Source organism: Entelurus aequoreus, linkage group LG22 (assembly GCF_033978785.1).
Source record: "Entelurus aequoreus isolate RoL-2023_Sb linkage group LG22, RoL_Eaeq_v1.1, whole genome shotgun sequence".
NCBI classification, from domain to species: Eukaryota; Metazoa; Chordata; class Actinopteri; order Syngnathiformes; family Syngnathidae; genus Entelurus; species Entelurus aequoreus.
In genome coordinates this window covers 22,485,393-22,507,719 of record NC_084752.1, presented here as the reverse complement: position 1 = coordinate 22,507,719, position 22,327 = coordinate 22,485,393, and the positions used below count along the sequence as shown (strand labels likewise).

The 22,327-nt window shown below is 41.7% G+C and overlaps 1 protein-coding gene across 4 annotated transcripts in view; it reads right to left on the bottom strand.

Moving 5' to 3' along the window:
• LOC133639229 (tumor necrosis factor ligand superfamily member 14-like) overlaps positions 1-22,327 on the bottom strand; it is a 36,039-nt gene that overhangs the window by 9,445 nt on the left and 4,267 nt on the right. For 2 of the 4 annotated variants that reach the window (XM_062032397.1, XM_062032401.1), the window contains exons 1-2: positions 9,665-9,774; positions 9,121-9,343 (exon numbers count right to left, since the gene is read on the bottom strand). In XM_062032397.1, coding sequence (XP_061888381.1) covers positions 9,121-9,343; positions 9,665-9,669 — 228 coding nt within the window. In that variant the 5' untranslated portion in view covers positions 9,670-9,774. Of the gene's footprint in view, positions 1-9,120; positions 9,344-9,650; positions 9,778-22,327 lie in introns of those variants that run through there. The other 2 variants (XM_062032399.1, XM_062032400.1) reach the window with 2 other exon arrangements.

Here is a 22,327-nt window from a genome sequence, read left to right as displayed (position 1 = left end):
TTTCTTTATCAATAGTCATGTTTAAAGCAGCTAATATTTTCCCATTTTTCTTTACGTTCGTTAGTAAACTCTGTGTTTCACCTTGAAGATGTTGGAATGTCTACTGGGAGTATAATGTACTCCCTTTCTATGGAGAAAGCTTTATCTGTTTTGAACAAAAATATGTATTTCTTTCTGGGCGGGAGGGGCTGTTTTCACACTAAATAAGCTGACTCTTTTCCTTTGAGTTTAGACCGCTTCTTGAGGCTGCTATTGTCGCATTGTAAGGGCTGGTCTCCTAAAGCTTTAGTAAAACTTGGCCAAGTACTATTCTCTCTCGGTGGTCCTTCTTACTCAACACATATGTCATCCAAAAGAACTTGAGATTGACCAGTGTGTTTTATTCCCTGAGAGGAAGACTGGTCAAACACAACAGTTGTGACATATGTTGTCCGTTGTCCACATGGCGCTTTCTTTCCTTCTAATGTTCCTGTTAACAGCAGTTTTTCTAAGCGGTCTTTTCTGATGATATCTCTAAGGAATTCGAGCTGATTGATTGATTGATTGAAACTTTTATTAGTAGATTGCACAGTACAGTACATATTCCGTACAATTGACCACTAAATGGTAACACCCGAATAAGTTTTTCAACTTTTTTAAGTCGGGGTCCACGTTAGTCAATTCATGGTACCTCTTTCAATTTGTTTCAATTAGATATTTTAGTTTTTGCTAGCGCTAAACCTCTTCATTACTTTTTTTTTCTGTCCATGGAATGCAGAGACGGGAAGCGCACTTTTTTGGGGAGAATTTTGTCGATCATTCACAATCCCTATGAGAGATGTGCATTTTAAATCTGAAAAAAAAACACAAAAACGCTTGTACGAGACAGATAACAATGTAGCAAATGGGATTCATTTATTCCGCCTATGAAGCTCTCCAAAAAAACATCCAAAAACCAACAGTACTCCATTTACATCAGGGGTGTCCAAAGTGCGGCCCGGGGGCCATTTGCGCCACACATTCTGGAAATGATATTGCAAAAATTAAAAATAAACATTAAAAAAAGTGGAATGAGGTGAAATCTAAAGAGGAAAAGTTGCCATGTTGACACAAAGCTGCCACGCAGGCTGTTTGTTTTTATTTTGTCTTTCTTTATTTTGCTTTTTTTGCCATTGCTCAAAAAAAAAAAAAAAAAAAGTTTAAATTCAATGTTATAATCAATTATTGACCTATTGAAGGCTCCAATTACTTCAAATATTTCGCTTTAAAATGTTTTAAGTGGAAAATATTGCATATATTGTGTGGTTGCCATATAAAAACAATGTTTTCTTTGACATAAGAGCATAAAACAAACAGGACAGATATATCTTAAGTTGATCTCATAATTTAAGTGTTGAAAGTAAAATATGATAAAAATGTATCACTTTATGAGTGGGGGACCTTTTGGATCCCAAATATATTTAATGAGATTGTATTTATCTTTTCACTGTGATTGATCAAAAATAATAATGAATTCAAATCAATGGTGTCCTGCATTATTGATCTTTTCAGCGTTTCAATTACTTCACATCAAACATTGCTTTCTGAATGTTTTGGGCGGTGGGGAAAATACCGCATATTTCAGTTTTACTATAAAAACCAAAGTTGTCTTTGACAGAAAAGGCATAAAACCTTTTTTTTTAACGTTATATCAACCTGAAGTTGATATAGAGATTTACTGTAAGCGTTTAAATAAATACAAATAATAATAATTTGACTTATTTTTAACATTTTAATAACTGAGACCCTTTATATTTATATATTTTGTTATGATTTGAAAATGAAAAATATCAAAAAAAATTTTGTGTGCAGCCCTCAATGGAAAAAGTTTGGACACCCCTGATTTACATGCTGTGTACCAAAGTATTAGCGATGTTGTTATTGTTGGGTTTGTTATTGTTATATTTTTCTTAAGAATGTATAAATCCACTCCATCCTCTTTTAAAGATTTTTTCATGATAGCTTATATATTTGCCACTAAACCTTTGAAAATACGCCCAAATCTGCACTGATGCAGGTAAACAAAGCGTAGCCTAATGGGATTACAGACCATCGCCTGAAACCAGGAATTGCCTCTTGGTCACGTGGTTGCAACCCAGCAATTGAGAGACTAAGCTGCTGCTGCTGCTGCATCACCTCTGAATGGGTCAAAGTTTGTACTAGATGATAAACCATGCCTCTCACCTAGTAGCTTGTGGTCATAAGCCGATAAATTGGTCAATTTCAATTTAGACCCGAAGACATTTCCAGAAAGTTGCAGCAAGATGCTCGTTTCCGCAAAGCATTTTATTTTTTATGATGAATTCATCATCTAAACGGGAATTACAGTGAGAGCCGACATTGTACAGTAAGTGATTGTTTTATTATGTTCATAGTTTGTATTTCTTGTTAAACATGCGACAGTACATGATGCTTAGTGTTTCCCTAGAGCTGGATCTGCTTAGCACAAAGCTTCTAAAAGTTGTAGCTCAACCTCCGTATATTCAGCCTCAAAAATATGAGGTTCCGGATCATCATTTGTCCCAAAGTAGTTGTTGTTGGCTCTCATGAAGTCTGCCATGATGAGTACACGTGTTGTTGTTGAAGGACTACAATGCGCCGTGTTAAATTAATGTACCCAAAAATAAAAGTTACATTAAAAGTTAGTTAAATGGTACATTTTATTATGAATGTGCCTGTTACTACATTACATACACACATGCTTCCAGCATGTATATACAACATTTATGGAGGTTTTTTTAACATCTTTTTTAGGGGTCTTTATGGGCGGATAGGTCAAATCTGCATTATCTGCATTGTTAGCTACTTCTTGATAGCGTATTTGGACTGCACAAAAAAGAGAAAGACATATGTGTTCTTATCTCACATAGGGATAATGAATGGTAAGCAAAATTCCAAAAGAAAAGAAAATATTTCATTTGCCTCTAGTTTTTTCAGTTGTTGGTTATTTAAAGTCCAGCATCCACAGCCAAAAAGGCTAGACCACACATATGTTTTAAAGAGTTCGGTATCATGAGATGTTTATATTTTTTAATACAGTACTCATTTTGTTTAAGCTGTCTTTTGATGTAGCAGTTTTGTCTTTTTTGTATCTACCATCTGATGTTATTGTGACACTATAGTTTTTTTTGTGTTGTTGCATGTGTGCTACATGCAGGTGGATGTGGGTTCTTAGAAACCATTATGCATTCGTATTTTGTTACCATTTAGAGCACGTCCGTTTGCTTCACAGAGAGCTACTACTGAGTTGAAGCTGTTCTGTAGTGATTGTTTTTTTAACAGTCTTACACTAGTATCCATCCTAGTACCCTTTTATACCACTTGTCCCTTTTGGGGTGCTCAAGCCTATTCCAGCTGCATTCGGTCGGAAGGTGGTGTACACCCTGGACAGGTGGCCACCTGCTCAGTGGCCTTGTGATTAGAGTATCCGCCCTGAGATCGGTAGGTTGTGAGTTCAAACCCCGGCCGAGTAATACCAAAGACTATAAAAATGGGACCCACTACCTCCCTTGGAATTGTCCAAAATGATTCCCAAACTGCTCACTGCTCCCCTCACCTCCCAGAGGGTGGAACAAGGGGATGGGTCAAACGCAGAGGGTAATTTCACCACACCTAGTTTGTGTGTGACTATCAGTGGTACTTTAACTTTAACTCATCGCAGCTTACACTTGTATGTCGTCTGCATATCTGAGGTTGTTAATATTAATTCCCCCAATTTTTATTCCGGCTTGATCATCGATGTTGCGTAGGACTGTATATGTTGAACAGATCGGGACATAGTACACAAGCTATAAATGGCTTTGAATTGGCTTGCATTCACCATCTATTCTGATTGCTGCTTCTCGTTCCCAGTATAGATTTCTGATCATTCTCAGGTCTTTTCTATCAATATCCAGCTCACTTAAGATTTGGAAGAGGTTTGCATGTTTGACTTTATCAAATGCATTGGAATAGTCTATAAAACGCAGGTGACAATCAGCTTGCACTTCTATTGATCTTTCCACCAACGTAATGACTATGAGTGTAAATATTGCATTTTTGGTGCACTCGTCCACTGGGCTCCGGATGTATTTTATTTCTTGCTCTTGCCATCAGTACTCGAAGTAGAATTTTGGTGGTATGACTCATACGACGTATCGTCCTACGTGGCTCCTGCTTTCTTTGGTTAGGTCGGGGGTCAGCAACCCGCGGCTCTTTAGCGCCGCCCTATTGGCTCCCTGGACCTCTTTCAGAGATGTGTGAAAATAGAAAAAGATGAATAAAAAAATATATTTTTTGTTATAATATATTTTCTGTAGGAGAACAAACATGACACACACCTTCCTAATTGTTAGAAACCCCACTGTTTATATTTTTCATATTTATATTAAACATGCATCACTGATGAGAGTATTTGGCAAGCACCGTTTTGTCCTACTAATTTCAGCGATCCTTGAACTCATCGTAGTTTGTTTACATGTACAAACCCCGTTTCCATATGAGTTGGGAAATTGTGTTAGATGTAAATATAAACAGAATACAATGATTTGCAAATCCTTTTCAACCCATATTCAATTGAATATGCTACAAAGACAACATATTTAAAGTTCAAACTGATAAACATTTTTTTTTGTTGCAAATAATCATTAACTTTAGAATTTGATGCCAGCAACACGTGACAAAGAAGTTGGGAAAAGTGGCAATAAATACTGATAAAGTTGAGGAATGCTCATCAAACACTTATTTGGAACATCCCACAGGTGAACAGGCAAATTGGGAACAGGTGGGTGCCATGATGGGGTATAAAAGTAGATTCCATGAAATGCTCAGTCATTCACAAACAAGGATGGAGCGAGGGTCACCACTTTGTCAACAAATGCGTGAGCAAATTGTTGAACAGTTTAAGAAAAACCTTTCTCAACCAGCTATTGCAAGGAATTTAGGGATTTCACCATCTACGGTCCGTAATACCATCAAAGGGTTCAGAGAATCTGGAAAAATCACTGCACGTAAGCAGCTAAGCCCGTGGCCTTCGATCCCTCAGGCTGTACTGCATCAACAAGGGACATCAGTGTGTAAAGGATATAACCACATGGGCTCAGGAACACTTCAGAAAACCCACTGTCACTAACTACAGTTGGTCGCTACATCTGTAAGTGCAAGTTAAAACTCTCCTATGCAAGGCGAAAACCATTTATCAACAACACCCAGAAACGCCGTCGGCTTCAAACATCAAATATCTTGTCTTTGTAGTGCATTCAATTGAATATGGGTTGAAAAGGATTTGCAAATCATTGTATTCCGTTTATATTTACATCTAACACAATTTCCCAACTCATATGGAAACGGGGTTTGTACAACTGCCACAAAAAGACGTGTTTTATGCCACTCCTTTTTTGTCTTATTTTGTCCACCAAACGTTTTATGCTGTGTGTTAATGCACAAAGGTGAGCATTGTTGGTATTTGGTCAATCCATGACCGCAAGCTAATCGATATGTACATATTGCATCATTATGCCTCGTTTGTAGGTATATTTGAGCTCATTTAATTTCTTTCACTCATGTCCTCTGTGTATTTAATTTATAGTTGCATGTCTCATGACACATTATCTGTATGTAATATTGGCTGCATTTCTGATAGTTGTTTGTGTGCCATGTTGTTCCAGACCACAGCAAACGTTACCCAGCTTGCAAAGATTGTAATAATTCCATTAGAAGAAGACAGCCTGCCGTTTCCTTTAACTTGGACACACACATCTATACCTTTGGCCATTCTAAGACAGTCATTTCCAGGAGTTATCTCATTCTCTGAGAAGCCTCCATTTTACTAATGATTTCCAATGTTGCAAAAATGTGTAGAATAAAAATTTAAATACAACATTTCTGTCAACGAAGATTTGCGTCAGCCTTTGATAGTAGGCTAATATAGCTAATATAGACACTTACATCATGTTTTTTCTTCATTGTAACACTTATTTAAGATTTTAAAGTCATTTTGATAGTAGGCTAATATAGCTCAAATAGACACTTACATCATGTGTTGCCTTCATTATAACACTTATATAGGGCTTTTAATTTTTTGCGGCTCCAGGCAGATTTTTTTTTTTGTATTTTTGGTCCAGTATGGCTCTTTCAACATTTTGGATTGCCGACCCCTGGGTTAGGTAATACAGTCGATTATTTTCATATCTGACGGAATTTGCCCGTCTTCTTTAATGATGTTAAAAATGTTTGTCAGTTCTGTTGTTCCAGTTTCCTTGAGTGCTTCAATGACTTCAATAAGTATCTTATCTGGTTCAACCGCTTTTGGACATGGCCTTTTTCACTTCATCTTCTGTTATGGGTGGGCCTTCTATATTATTTTTCATAGTTGGAAGTGGGCTTTGATGGTCGTCATGTAATAAATCTTCAATATATTCTGACCATCTTAACAGAAAGTCTTTTCTATCCATTAGTATGTTGCCTTTGTTTGATTTGATACACCATGACTTTGAAGGCCCTTGTTTTCAGTTAAAATTATTTGATCTTTTGGTCCATGTACTTGCTATCAGTGTCCTTGTGCTGTTCTATTTATTCGCATTGTGAGTTTATCCATGCTTCTTTAGCACTGTTGCATTTCTTATTTTTATAACTTTTATTTGTTTTTAAATGTCTAAACAACCTCGCGCCAACATATCTCTCCGACCTCCTTCAGCCTTACTGCCCCACCGATCCCTAAGATCAGCCGATCAGCTGCTACTGACGGTCCCTGACATAAGGCTGAAGCTTAGAGGTGACAGAGCTTTCGCCGCTGCTGCTCCCAAGCTCTGGAACGACCTACCTCTGAGTGTTAGACAAGCCTCCTCTCTTCCTGTTTTTAAATCTCTCTTAAAAACATACTTTTATTCCATGGCTTTTAACACTGAGTGATATCCATCCTGCAATGGCGCCCCATAATACACCTGCTGTGAACCTGTTTTTATGTTTTTATGTTTTATTTATTTTATTTATTTATTTTTTATCGTGTTCTGTTTGTGTTGTGTTGTGTTTGCTCGGTACTCGTATTATCTTTTAACCTGCCCATTGTACAGCACTTTGGCTACCCCTGTGGTAAATTTTAAATGTGCTTTATAAATAAAGTTGATTTGATTTGATTTTTATTACCTTATCCAGTTTTTGTTTTTTAACTTCTTGAGTCATCCATTTTTATGTGGTTCACATGGTGTGTGACATCATGTAACTTTTTAAATGTGTTTGATACTGATACCGAAAAATCCTTTTGAAAATATTTGTTGTGTTTAAAAGTGTGGTATTGCAATTTTGGAGTTATTTTATGTTTTGGATGCTTTTAAGTCTTATTTTCACGACTACTTTAAATGGGAAGTAATCACTGCCGCTGTCCGCTCCTGGCATGGACTTTGAATCTAGGATGGCAGTTTTGAATAACTCTTCAATTAATATGACATCTATTTGGTTTCTTGCTCTATCACCAAGGTTTTTCTACATCCAGCATTTGCGTGGATGATTCTGAAACCTGGTGTTGGTGATGATGAACTTGTTCTCTTGACACCACTCTACAGGTTTTTCACCGCCTTCTTTGATCTCTCCAAATTCCAAAAGGGCCAACAGTATATTGGAAGTTTTCTTTCTCAACTTTTGCATTGAAGTCTCTGATTATTATCTTGATGTTTTGTGATTTAAGTTGGCTTTTGGCCCCCCTCAAGTTCTTCATAGAATTTCTCAATGTATTCCTCTTCATGCTTTAGATTACAGTTGGTACAAAATGTGTCTGTTAGACTTTTGACAAGAACAAGAAAGGTTGATCATATTACGCCTATACTGGCTCACCTACACTGGCTTCCTGTGCACTTAAGATGCGACTTTAAGGTGGTACTACTAACGTATAAAATACTATATGGTCTAGCTCCATCCTATCTTGGTGATTGTATTGTATCATATGTCCCGGCAAGAAATATGTGGGCTATAGAGCGTTTTCTATTCGGGCTCCAGTACTCTGGAATGCCCTCTTGGTAACAGTTAGAGATGCTACCTCAGTAGAAGCATTTAAGTCCCATCTTAAAACTCATTTGTATACTCTAGCCTTTAAATAGACCCCCTTTTTAGACCAGTTGATCTGCCGTCTCTTTTCTGCTCTGCCCCCCTCTCCTGCGTGAAGAGGTTATTAGGTGACCACAGATGATGCGCTAGCTGTTCAAAGTCGGGACCCGGGGTGGACCACTCATCTGTGCATCAGTTGGGGACGTCTCTGCGCTGCTGACTTGTCTCCACTCAAGATGATCCTCTGCTGGCCCCACTATGGACTGGACTCTCACACTATTAACTAGATCCACTAGACGTCCATTGCACCGATTGCCCAGGGGACGGGGGTCCCCACATCTGCGGTCCCTTCCAAGATTTCTCATTGTATCCCATTGGGTTGAGTTTTTTCTTGCCAACCCGAGCATGTCGTTGTGGCTTGTGCAGCCCTTTGAGACACTTGTGATTTAGGGCTATATCAATAATCTTTGACTGATTGATTGATGTTGGTGCATAATCTCGTATGAGACCAATGTCAAAATACAGACCTACTCAGTGGCCTGGTGGTTAGAGTGTCCGCCCTGAGATCGGTAGGTTGTGAGTTCAAACCCCGGCCGAGTCATACCAAAGACTATAAAAATGCGACCCATTACCTCCCTGCTTGGCACTCAGAATCAAGGGTTGGAATTGGGGGTTAAATCACCCAAAAATTATTCCCGGGCGCGGCCACCGCTGCTGCTCACTGCTCCCCTCACCTCCCAGGGGGTGAACAAGGGGATGAGTCAAATGCAGAGGGTAATTTCACCACACCTAGTGTGTGTGTGACTATCATTGGTACTTTAGGTTTAACTTTAAAATACACTTTAAGGCTATCAGCTGTGTTTTATTTGATTACTGGATTATTCAAAGAAACTATGTTGATTGTGTGCATGGTAAATGGTCGTGTGACGGAGTAGAACCAGCGAGTGAGGGGGTGTGTGTGTGTGTGCTTGTGTGGTGCGGGGGTTGCGGGGCGGTCATGACGCATGGGGGAAAAAAGGGAAATTCTCGATGAAGCAACTCCCTGACTCGCTTAAAACACAAACTTCAAATCAGCGTCGACCTCACCTCCGTTTTCATGTAAAGTTTGTAGACAAAACATCCCTCGACAACAAGTCCCAACACGGTCAGTGCCATCACCAGCAGCAGAACCTTGTGACCGGCCGGTGTCCATCTGGTTTTTCTCACGCCGGGGGGCGGGGAGTAGAAGGTGGCTCGGCTGTCCACCACAAACACTTGGGGGTGGTTCGCCATGCCGGCCTCTGCCATGGTCTCCACACTCCCGCTCCACCTGCCACGGAGGGAAGGGAAAAAGGTCATCATGAGGCCTGTTTGGAAGCTGGCAGGTAACAAGTCTAGACATAAAAAACGATGACATGACAGGAATACAACATGACTGATAGACAAGAAAGGCTTCCAAAATAAATAGCAGCTGCATTCTGCGGGTCTTGCAACCGGTTTCTGGGAAATAGCGATTGCTCCATACTACGCAGTCTAACAACAATTTGAGTCATTGTTAGCTCTGCATATTTCTAGCTAATTCCCATTCAAAGTGCAGCTCTTTTTTTTATTTTTGGCAGAAAAAAAAAAAAAAGTACCTTAATATAGTTACCACATGAATGGGGGAAAAAAAAAAGTCCTCCGAAATAAAACAATGCAAGCCTTTCGTTGACTGTGCCACCTCTGCGTGTTTCCTGCCAACTGACCAATGTTGCTCTTTGTTGCACGCTCATGTAAGGAGGAAATGAAGATGTCACAATGAAGAGACAACCGGAGAGAAAAGAGAGAGAGAGAGAGAGAGAGAGAGAAACGTGCGTGACACACTCCACACAACATATATACTTTTAATGTGACAAACTGAATGCATAGACTTTTGGGAATTTTCATCATCGTTCACAAGCCTTATGAGAGACAAGAAGACCAAAAAAAATTGTTGCATTTAAGTTAAAGTACCAATGATTGTCACTCACACACACACTAGGTGTGGTGAAATTTGTCGTCTGCATTTGACAAGTCGCCACCTCATCGCAGGGCCAACACAGATAGACAGACAACATTCACACCCACATTCACACTCTAGGGACCATTTAGTGTTGCCAATCAGCCTATCCCCAGGTGCATGTCTTTGGAGGTGGGAGGAAGCCGGAGTACCCGGAGGGAACCCACGCAGTCACGCGCAGAACATGCAAACTCCACACAGAAAGATCCCGAGCCCGGGATTGAACCCAGGACTACTCAGGACCTTCGTATTGTGAGGCACATGCACTAACCCCTGTGCCCACCGTGCTGCCGTCCTAAAATCATAGTTTTTTAGTTAATTATGATAAAATGACAACTAAATAGTTTATTACTATTGGGGACGGCGTGGCGAAGTTGGTAGAGTGGCCGTGCCAGCAATCGGAGGTTTGCTGTTTACTGGGGTTCAATCCCCACCTTCTACCATCCTAGTCACGTCCGTTGTGTCCTTGGGCAAGACATTTCACCCTTGCTCCTGATGGGTGCTGGTTAGCGCCTTGCATGGCAGCTCCCGCCATCAGTGTGTGAATGGGTGAATGTGGAAATACTGTCAAAGTGCTTTGAGTACCTTGAAGGTAGAAAAGCGCTATACAAGTATAACCCATTTATCATTTACTCTCTCTGTCACCCCTCCGAGGATTCTCATTGTGCCCACTGGGTTGAGTTTTGTCTTGCCCTGATGTGGGATCTGAGCCCAGGATGTCGTTGTGGCTTGTGCAGCCCTTTGAGACACTTGTGATTGATTGATTGTTTGAAACTTGTATTAGTAGATTGCACAGTGAAGTACATATTCCGTACAATTGACCGCTAAATGGTAACACCCCAATAAGTTTTTTTAACTTGTTTAAGCCGGGGTCCACTTGATTCATGATACAGATATATACTATCATCATAATACAGTCATCACACAAGATAATCATCAGAGTATATACATTGAATTATTTACATTATTTACAATCCGGGGTGTGGGATATGGAGGGGGGTTAGGTTTGGTTGGTATCAACACTTCAGTCATCAACAATTGCATCATCAGAGAAATGGACATTGGAACAGTGTAGGACTGACTTGGTAGGATATGTACAGCAAGTAGTGGACACAGAGAGAGAGAGATTAGAAAGTATAAGAAAAAGTATCTACATTTGATTATTTACATTTGATTATTTACAATCCAAAGAGGTATGATGTGGAAAGGAGGTTGGTAGTTTAGGGTTGAAGTTGTCTGGAGGTGTTCTTTTAGTGCGGTGTGATTAAGGGCTGTATAAATAAACTTGGATTGATTGATTGATTGATTGACTGTCATGGCCTGGTATGTCAAGTCATGCCTAGTTGTGCAATTTGGTTGTTATTTCTTCCTATGGTGTATTAAGTTGTGTTTTTGCTCTCCTGTTTTTGTTTTGTTCTTCCCTTGTGTCGTTCCTGCTGTGGCCTAATCACCTCCCGAGCGTTGTTCTCCGCACCTGTCTTCAGTTAGTAATTAGTATTCCCACCTGTGTCTTGGTCAATCATGCTCCTTATTTAGCAGGCGTGGATCCATCGTTAGCGTCTGTTTGTATTTTCTCCCTCGATGGCAAGTAAGCCTGTTTTTGTTCGATCTTCTTTTGTCTTGCTTCCCTGTACTTTGCTTAAAATATTAAATAGACGGACGGCCCTTACCTTCACGCTCTCGTTTGAACATCATACCGTCACTTACCATACAAGAGTGTGCAATGCACTCTACGGAACGCCTTAGGGGACGAATCAGTTTAAATTCAATGTAGTTTGTTGTGATATTACAGAGATTTTAGTGTGAACTAACAGTTAAAGGCCTATTGAAATGAAATGTTCTTATTTAAACGGGGATAGCAGATCCATTCTATGTGTCATACTTGATCATTTCGCGATATTGCCATATTTTTGCTGTAAGGATTTAGTAGAGAACATCGACGATAAAGTTCGCAACTTTTGGCCGCTGATAAAAAAAGCCTTGCCGGAAGTAGCGTGACGTCGCAGGTTGAAGGGCTCCTCACATTTCCCCATTGTTTACACCAGCGGACCGAGAAAGCGACGATTACCCCATTAATTTGAGCGAGGATGAAAGATTTGTGGATGAGGAACGTGAGAGTGAAGGAGTAGAGTGCAGTGCAGGATGTATCTTTTTTCGCTCTGACCGTAACTTAGGTACAAGGGCTCATTGGATTCCACACTTTCTCCTTTTTTTATTGTGGATCACGGATTTGTATTTTAAACCACCTCGGATACTATATCCTCTTGAAAATGAGAGTCGATAACGCGAATTGGACATTCACAGTGACTTTTATCTCCACGACAATACATCGGCGAAGCACTTTAGCTACGGAGCTAACGTGATAACATCGTGCTTAAATGCAGATAGAAACAAAATAAATAAACCCCTGACTGGAAGGATAGGCAGAAGATCAACAATACTACCAAACTCTGGACCTGTAACCACACGGTTAATGCTGTACCGCCTGGCGAAGCCTAGCAATGCTGTTGCTAACGACGCCATTGAAGCTAACTTCGCTACGGGACCTCGACAGAGCTATGCTAAAAACATTAGCTCTCCACCTACGTCAGCCCTCATCTGCTCATCAACACCCGTGCTCACCTGCGTTCCAACGATTGACGGCGCGACGAAGGACTTCACCCGATCATCGATGCGGTCGGCGGCTAGCGTCGGATAGCGCGTCTGCTATCCAACTCAAAGTCCTCCTGGTTGTGTTGCTGCAGCCAGCCGCTAATACACCGATCCCACCTACAGCTTTCTTCTTTGCAGTCTCCATTGTTCATTAAACAAATTGCAAAAGATTCACCAACACAGATGTCCAGAATACTGTGGAATTTTGTGATGAAAACAGAGCTCTTTGTATTGTGATACAATGTGTCCGAATACTTCCGCTTCAACCAATGATGTCACGCGCAAACGTCATCATACATAAACGTTTTCAACCGGAAGTTTCCCGGGAAATTTAAAATTGCACTTTATAAGTTAACCCGGCCGTATTGGCATGTGTTGCAATGTTAAGATTTCATCATTGATATATAAACTATCAGACTGTATGGTCGGTAGTAGTGGGTTTCAGTAGGCCTTAAATTGCTGTAAAGTTTAAGGATATTGTCATTTTAGTGTGTGTGTTGTAAGGTTGTACGGTATACCGGTATTAGTATAGTACCGCGATACTAATGAATCATATTCGGTACTATACCGCCTCTAAAAAGTACCGACTACACACCGTAGCTCACCGGTGTAAAAATGTAAACAAACGCCATTGGTGGATCGACACCTAAACATCCACTGTAATGATACCAAGTACAGGAGTGTATCTAGTCGATACTACTATGAATATATCGAAATTTTTTGGCATCACAACATCTTCTTTCGTTTCAAAAAAATTATATTATGTTTATAAACTCAGGAAATATGTCCCTGGACACATGAGGACTTTGAAAAGACCAATAACTGTAACTACCAAAACTAATGTAAAGCATCCAAACAACAGAAGAATAAGTGATTATTACATTTGACAGAAGTGTAGATAGAACAAGTTAAAAGAGAAAGTAAGAAGATATTAACAGTAAATGAACCAGTAGATTAATAAATCATTTTCTACCACTTGTCCTTAATAATTTCGACAAAATAATAGAATGATAAATGACACAATATGTTACTGCATATGTCAGCAGCTAAATTAGGAGCCTTTGTTTGTTTACTTACTACTAAAAGACAAGTTATCTTGTAAGTACACTATTTTATTTAAGGACAAACTTGCAATAAGAAACACATGTTTAATGTACCCTAAGATTTTTTGTTAAAATAAAGCCATTAGGCAAATTTTTTGTGATCCCCTTTATTTAGAAAAGTACCGAAAAATATCAAAATACAGTTTGGTACCGGTACCTGTACCAAAATATTCGTATCGGGACAACACTAGTGTGTTGTAATCTTACGCAACGTTTTGATTACAGTGTTTTACTGTGGAAAAAATACTGTTAAATGCTGTAAAATCCAGGTATTTTTTTTACAAATTGTACCCATTATGTTATGTTTTCACCATCAGCCACATCATGAAATGGAATATACTAAGATAGCAACGAAAAGACGTGCCATTTTTTTTAAAAAGGGGACTAAAGTGTTGCACAGGCTCGGAGAAGAGAGAGTAGTACTAATGTGTCCACATGTCCTGTGAGGCCATGTGTTCCATGTCCTACTCTTCTGCTCTTATAGTTAGTGTGATTGATCGAGGGAGCTACTGTAAATGGATATGATTGTGATTTAAACCCTTCCTCCGTAAACAGACATTTTCTGTCTCGAGCAGTGATTCTCAAACTGCGGTACGCGGGCTCCAGTTAGTGGTACCCCAAAGAATCACTCAATTAAATATTCAAACACAGTGTTACTGTTCAAACTGTGTGGGATGTTACAGTGGACAATATCATACTTGTTAAACAAAACCTCTGTCTTGTTTTTAATGTTTACTTAGGCCAGGGGTCGGCAACCCAAAACGTTGAAAGAGCCATATTGGACCAAAAATACAAAAAAATAATCTGTCTGGAGCCGCAAAAAATGAAAAGCCATATATAAGTCTTATAATGAGGGCAACACATGACGTAAGTGTCTGTATGAGCTATAATTGCCTACTATTAAAATGACTGTGTCGCAGGCTGAAGCAAATCTTTGTTGACAGAAATGTTGAAATGTTATATTTATTCTACACATTTTTACAACATTAGAAACCATTAGTAAATCAGAGGCTACTCAGAAGGTGAGATAACTCCTGGAAATTACTGGCTTTTAACGGCCAAAAGTATAGATGTGTGTGTCCAAGTTAAAGGAAACGACAGGCTGTCTTCTTTTAATAGATTTATCACAATATTTAGCAAGCTAGGTAATGTTTGCTGTGGTCTGGAACAACATGGCACACAAACAACTATGAGAAATGCAGCCAATATTACATAAAGATAATGTGTCATGAGACATGCAAATATAAATTATATACAAAGAGGATACATCCATCCATCCATCCATCCATCTTCTTCCGCTTATCCGAGGTCGGGTCGCGGGGGCAGCAGCTTAAGCAGGGAAGCCCAGACTTCCCTCTCCCCAGCCACTTCGTCCAGCTCCTTCCGGGGGATCCCGAGGCGTTCCCAGGCCAGCCGGGAGACATAGTCTTCCCAACGTGTCCTGGGTCTTCCCCGTCAAAAAAAAGTCTGCGGGCTATAGAGCGTTTTCTATTCGGGCTCCAGTACTCTGGAATGCCCTCCCGGTAACAGTTGGAGATGCTACCTCAGTAGAAGCATTTAAGTCCCATCTTAAAACTCATTTGTATAATCTAGCCTTTAAATAGACCCCCCTTTTTAGACCAGTTGATCTGCCGTTTCTTTTATTCTCTCCTCTTCTCCCCTGTCCCTTGGGAGGGAGAGTTGCATAGGTCTGGTGGCCATGGATGAAGTGCTGGCTGTCCAGAGTCGGGACCCCAGGTGGACCACTAGCCTGTGCATCGGTTGGGGACATCTCTGCGCTGCTGACCCGTCTCCGCTCGGGACGGTTTCCTGCTGGCCCCACTATGGACTGGACTCTCGCTGATGTGTTGGATCCACTGTGGACTGGACTTTCACAATATTATGTCAGACCCACTCGACATCCATTGCTTTCGGTCTCCCCTAGAGGGGGGGGGGGGGTTACCCACATATGCGGTCCTCTCCAAGGTTTCTCATAGTCATTCACCGACGTCCCACTGGGGTGAGTTTTTCCTTGCCCGTATGTGGGCTCTGTACCGAGGATGTCGTTGCGGCTTGTGCAGCCCTTTGAGACACTTGTGATTTAGGGCTATATAAATAAACATTGATTGATGATTGATTGATTGATTGAATGTCCATCACCTCCCTCGTGACATGTTCAAAGTTCTTCCGGAGGTGGGAATTGAAACTCTCTCTGACAGGAGACTCTGCCAGACGTTCCCAGCAAACCCTCACAATGCGTTTGGGCCTGCCAGGTCTGTCCGGCATCCTCCCCCACCATCGCAGCCAACTCAGCACCAGGTGGTGATCGGTAGAAAGCTCCGCCCCTCTCTTCACCCGAGTGTCCAAAACATGAGGCCGCAAATCCGACGACACAACTACAAAGTCGATCATGGAACTGCGGCCTAGGGTGTCCTGGTGCCAAGTGCACATATGGACACCCTTATGTTTGAACATGGTGTTCGTTATGGACAATCTGTGACGGGCACAAAAGTCCAATAACAAAACACCGCTCGGGTTCAGATCCGGGCAGCCATTCTTCCCAATCACGTCTCTCCAGGTTTCACTGTCGCTGCCAACATGAGCGTTGAAGTCCCCCAGTAGAACGAGGGAATCACCCGGGGAAGCACTCTCAAGTACTCCCTCGAGTGAATCCAAAAAGGGTGGGTACTCTGAGCTGCGGTTTGGCGCGCAAGCGCAAACCACAGTCAGGACCCGTTCCCCCACCCGAAGGCGGAGGGAAGCTACCCTCAACATGCAGGCTCTGAGCCGGGGGGCAACACGAATTGCCACCCCAGCCCGTTGCCTCTCACTGCCGGCAACGCCAGAGTAGAAGAGAGTCCAGCCCCTCTCGAGAGAACTGGTTCCAAAGCCCTTGCTGTGCGTCGAAGTGAGTCCGACTATGTCTAGTCGGAACTTCTCCACCTCGCGCACTAGCTCAGGCTCCTTCCCCCCCAGCGAGGTGACGTTCCACGTCCCAAGAGCTAGCTTCTGTAGCCGAGGATCGGACCGCCAAGTGCCCTGCCTTCGGCTGCCGCCCAGCTCACATCGCACCTGACCTCTATGACCCCTGCTATGGGTGGTGAGCCCATTGGAGGGGGAACCTACGTTGACTCTTCGGGCTGTGCCCGGCCGGGCCCCACGGGGACAGGCCCGGCCACCAGGCGCTCGCCATCGTGCCCCACCTCCGGGCCTGGCTCCAGAGGGGGGCCCCGGTGACCCGCGTCCGGGCGAGGGAAATCTGGGTCCATAGTTTTTATTTCTCATTGAGGTCTTCGAGGATACAAGTAAAGGAAATTAAATGAGCTCAAATATACCTACAAATGAGGCATGATGACGCAATGTGTACATACAGCGAGCCTAAATAACATGTTAGCATTGATTAGCTTGCAGTCATGCACTGACTAAATATGCCTGATTAGCACTCCAACAAGTCAATAACATCAACAAAGCTCACCTTTGTGCATTCACACACAGTATAAAACTTTTGGTGGACAAAATGAGACAAAGAAGGAGTGGAAGATTTTACATGTAAACAAACTGTTGCGTCACAGTCCACACTATGGTGAGTTCAAGAACCGCCAAAATTAGTAGGACAAAACAATACTCTCATCAGTAAAGCATACACACAAACATATCAAACAGTGGGCTTTCTAACAATCGGGAAGGTTTGTGTCATGTTTGTCCTCAAACAAAAAACATACTAAAACACAAAATGTATTTTACCCCATCTTTTTCTATTTTAAATCTTTTAAAAAAAAAATGCTCCAGGGAGCCACTAGGGCGGCGCTAAAGAGCCGTGAGTCGCTGACCCCCGACTAAAGCCTACAACGCTACTGTATTTGAATGTTGATCAATATGGAGGTACTTGGAGAGCCGAGTGTTTCTGAGGTGGTACTTGGTGACAAAAGGTCTGATGTAGACCTTCTCTGTTGTTCCAGGGCTCCCTCTGCAGTTGGGAAGTGTCATTTTGATCCAATAAGCCAGGAGATTTCAAACTTGTTTTCATTAAGGGCCACATTGCAGTTAAAGCTTCTCTCAGGGGCCCCGCTTGTTACAGTGAATATATATGAATTATAATGTGTAATCACCTCCTTATGTGATTACACAATTCCCTATGGAATTTATTTTTTTGTACATACAAATTGATGGATAATGCATTTGCTTTTGAAATTACAAGCATTTAATTCTAACAAAAACACTTTTTCACCAAGGGCTGCATACTAAAAAGTCAAAGTATGCACGGGCCGTTTTAATGTATTTTTATGTTGTAAAAAAAAAAAGAAGTTAGTAACAAACATTATATATGTTTAAAGACAAAACTTAGTGTCAGCTTTGTTTTATAGGTGACAGCGTGTATTATTAATTATAACTCGGGTAAAAAAAAGACAGTATTACATTTTTAAAAAAGTAATGTACTGAGGAAGAGCTAAAAATGTTATTCTAATAACTAATAATTGACCTGCTCAGTGGCCCTGAGACTGGTAGGTCATGAGTTCAAACCCCGATCGAGTCATACCAAAGACTATAAAAATGGGACCCATTACCTCAATTTTTTGGCACTCTGCATCAAGGGTTGGAATTGGGGGTTAAATCCCTTTGACTTTGACACCCTTACTCTGGTTCCATCCTATCTTGCTGATTGTATTGTACCATATGATTATTTTTCGCATTACATTTAAAAATGTTTCACCGTTGTTTATTTTGGTCCAACAATGTGCTTCAACAAAACTGGAGCTGTGTCACGGCGCATGCGCAATCCCGCATGCCATCAGCTGCAAGCGCAGCCGGGCACCTCCGCTAGAAGCGTGCAGGGACACGCCCCTGCTCGCTCTTTCAGCATCGCCGCCGCACACCTGGGTCTGATGAGGGCAGACAGCATAAAGACCAGCGGACCCGAAGATCCAGTGCCGGAACGTAGTTCACTCTTCGTAGTAAGCATCCTGTTTCCGACTTCCCTCCGCGTACTTCCTCTCTCTGTGCTTTCCCTGTGCCCATGTCTGTGTTCCCCGTAGTCTTCCTTCTGTTGCCCGTGATCGAGCTGTGTGCCTCGACTTCCCACCGGATTTTGGACTGCCTCCCTCGATCCTCGACCCTCGCCTCTCTCCAGCCCCCGACCTCTCGCTTGCCCACGGACTGCCTTCTCGCCTTACCCCTTTGGTCTGACGAAGGATTCATCCAACACGCACATACAACAAACTCTGGTAACATTTACATTGTTCATTCTACGCATAGTCTTGCACCATTCACGTAGAGTAGCATACACACCCCAACCATTCATCAGTATCAATAAACCTATTGAACTGATCCCTGCTGTGGTGTCGTCTCCTTCCCCCGCTGTACGTAACAGTACGTTCCGGCCAAATATGTCGGAACCAGGCGACCCCCCCAGGACAGGCTGAGGGCCGCACTTTGGACACCCTTGTGTTGATATAGTGTTTTTTGCATGGTGGGATTGTTCTTAAGTTTAAAAGACATGCAATTGTATGCACTACATGCAATTTTACTGTCAAAATTGAAAGAATGAATATCTTTAGTAAGAGAGATTAAAGGCCTACTGAAACCCACTACTACCGACCACGCAGTCTGATAGTTTATATATCAATGATGAAATCTTAACATTATAACACATGCCAATACGGCCGGGTTAACTTATAAAGTGACATTTTAAATTTGCCGCTAAACTTCCGGTTCGAAACGCCTCTGAGGATGACGTATGCGCGTGACGTAGACCGGCGAACACGGGTATGCCTTCCACATTGAAGCCAATACGAAAAAGCTCTATTTTCATTTCATAATTCCACAGTATTCTGGACATCTGTGTTCGTGAATCTGTTTCAATCATGTTCATTGCATTATGGAGAAGGAAGCCGAGCAAGCAAAGAAGAAAGTTGTCGGTGCGAAATGGACGTATTTTTCGAACGTAGTCAGCAACAACAGTACACAGCCGGCGCTTCTTTGTTTACATTCCCGAAAGATGCAGTCAAGATGGAAGAACTCGGATAACAGAGACTCTAACCAGGAGGACTTTTGACTTCGATACACAGACGCCTGTAGAGAACTGGGACAACACAGACTCTTACCAGGATTACTTTGATTTGGATGACAAAGACGCAGACGTGCTACTGTGAGTATGCAGCTTTGGCTTTTTTTTTGCGTATGTACGTAACTTTTTTAAAATATATAAGCTTTATGAACCTTGGGTTAGGTGAACGGTCTTTTGGGCTGAGTGATTGTGTGTGTTGATCAGGTGTTTGAATTGTATTGGCGTGTTCTATGGAGCTAGGAGCTAGCAGAGGAGCTAGGAGCTAGCATAACAAACACGCAGGTGTTATTATGCAGGATTAATTTGTGGCATATTAAATATAAGCCTGGTTGTGTTGTGGCTAATAGAGTATATATATGTCTTGTGTTTATTTACTGTTGTAGTCATTCCCAGCTGAATATCAGGTCACCCCCGGCTCTCACAGCATCTTCCCTATCTGAATAGCTTCAACTCCCCACTAGTCCTTCACTTGCACTTTACTCATCCACAAATCTTTCATCCTCGCTCAAATTAATGGGGAAATTGTCGCTTTCTCGGTCCGAATCTCTCTCACTTCATGCGGCCATCATTGTAAACAATAGGGAACTTTGCGTATATGTTCAACTGACTACGTCACGCTACTTCCGGTAGGGGCAAGCCTTTTTTTGATCAGATACCAAAAGTTGCAATCTTTATCGTCGTTGTTCTATACTAAATTCTTTCAGCAAAAATATGGCAATATCGCGAAATGATCAAGTATGACACATAGAATAGATCTGCTATCCCCGTTTAAATAAAAAAAATTCATTTCAGTAGGCCTTTAAGGGCTTTGTTGGTGCACATCATTTCCAGGCTTTTGCGGACCACAGAAAATGATTTGGGGGGCCAAATCTGGCCTTGATTAAATGTGACCTATGTGCACTATGATTATCAGCAATGATTAATGCGTAACAAACTATGCTCAACACAATAAGTTGTCTGGACTCATCGGGAGTGTTTCGTTAGTATTAATATATATTCTAATAATACATCTATGAGCAACAGGTTTTTTTTATTATGTCATCCACTCTCACAAGGGCCTAGTATGAAAATTGCACTGACGTAGGACAAACCTTTTTTAAACTATAATTTGTCTTGACTCATTGTGGATTTTTTTGTACGTCTTAAAATTACGAAATAAACCTGTGAGCAGCAGGTATTTAATTGCGTCAACCACTCTCTCATGGGGCCGGTATTTAAATTGCATGCTGCACATACCTGCGGTTCTTAGGTGTGCCAGCACCAACCTCCTTCATTGAGTGGGAGGTTGGAGCTGCAGGCCTGTGGTCATACGCTGTTGCATGATGTCTTCCGTTATTTCCTTCACAGACATACAGTACGCTCAATAAAGTGTGGCATTCACTTTATTTTGTTGTTGTGGGGAACAGTTCAACGGGATTGGCGCCACATGCCGAAGCCAAACTTTATGACAGCACACACACACACACACACACACACACACACACACACACACACACACACACACACACACAAAACGTGTGTTCTATGGAGATAAAGACGCAGGGAGGACAGAAGGAAGTGTGTAGTTGTGGTGGCCTCCAATGGGTGTTGTCCAATGCACCCATTTGTAAGAAAGTACAGTATGGAGTCCCAGTGGTGACAGCATGTCATAATATTGCTACACTATATTGCCAAAAGTATTTGGCCACCCATCCAAATGACGAGAATCAGGTGTCCTAATTAGAGATGTCCGATAATGGCTTTTTTGCCGATATTCCGATATTGTCCAACTCTTAATTGGCGTGGTGCAGTTGGGAGAGTGGCCGTGCCAGGAACCTTAGGGTTCCTGGTTCAATCCCCACCTTCTACCAACCTTGTCACGTCTGTTGTGTCCTTGAGCAAGACACTTCGCCCTTGCTCCTGATGGGTCGTGGTTAGGGCCTTGCATGGCAGCTCCCGCCATCAGTGTGTGAATGTGTGTGTGAATGGGTGAATGTGGAAATAGTGTCAAAGCGCTTTGAGTACCTTGAAGTTAGAAAAACGCTATACACGTATAACCCATTTACCATTTAATTACTGATTCCGATATCAACCGATACCGATATATACAGTCGTGGAATTAACACATTATGATGCCTAATTTTGTTGTGATGCCCCGCTGGATGCATTAAACAATGTAACAAGGTTTTCCAAAATAAATCAACTCAAGTTATGGAAAAAAATGCCAACATGGCACTGCCATATTTATTATTGAAGTCACAAAGTGCATTATTTTTTTTAACATGCCTCAAAACAGCAGCTTGGAATTTGGGACATGCTCTCCCTGGGAGAGGTTGTTGTTATATTGTAGCGTCTCGGAAGAGTTAGTGCTGCAAGGGGTTCTGGGTATTTGTTCTGCTGTGTTTATGTTGTGTTACGGTGCGGATGTTCTCCCGAAATGTGTTTGTCATTCTTGTTTGGTGTGGGTTCACAGTGTGGCGCATATTTGTAACCGTGTTA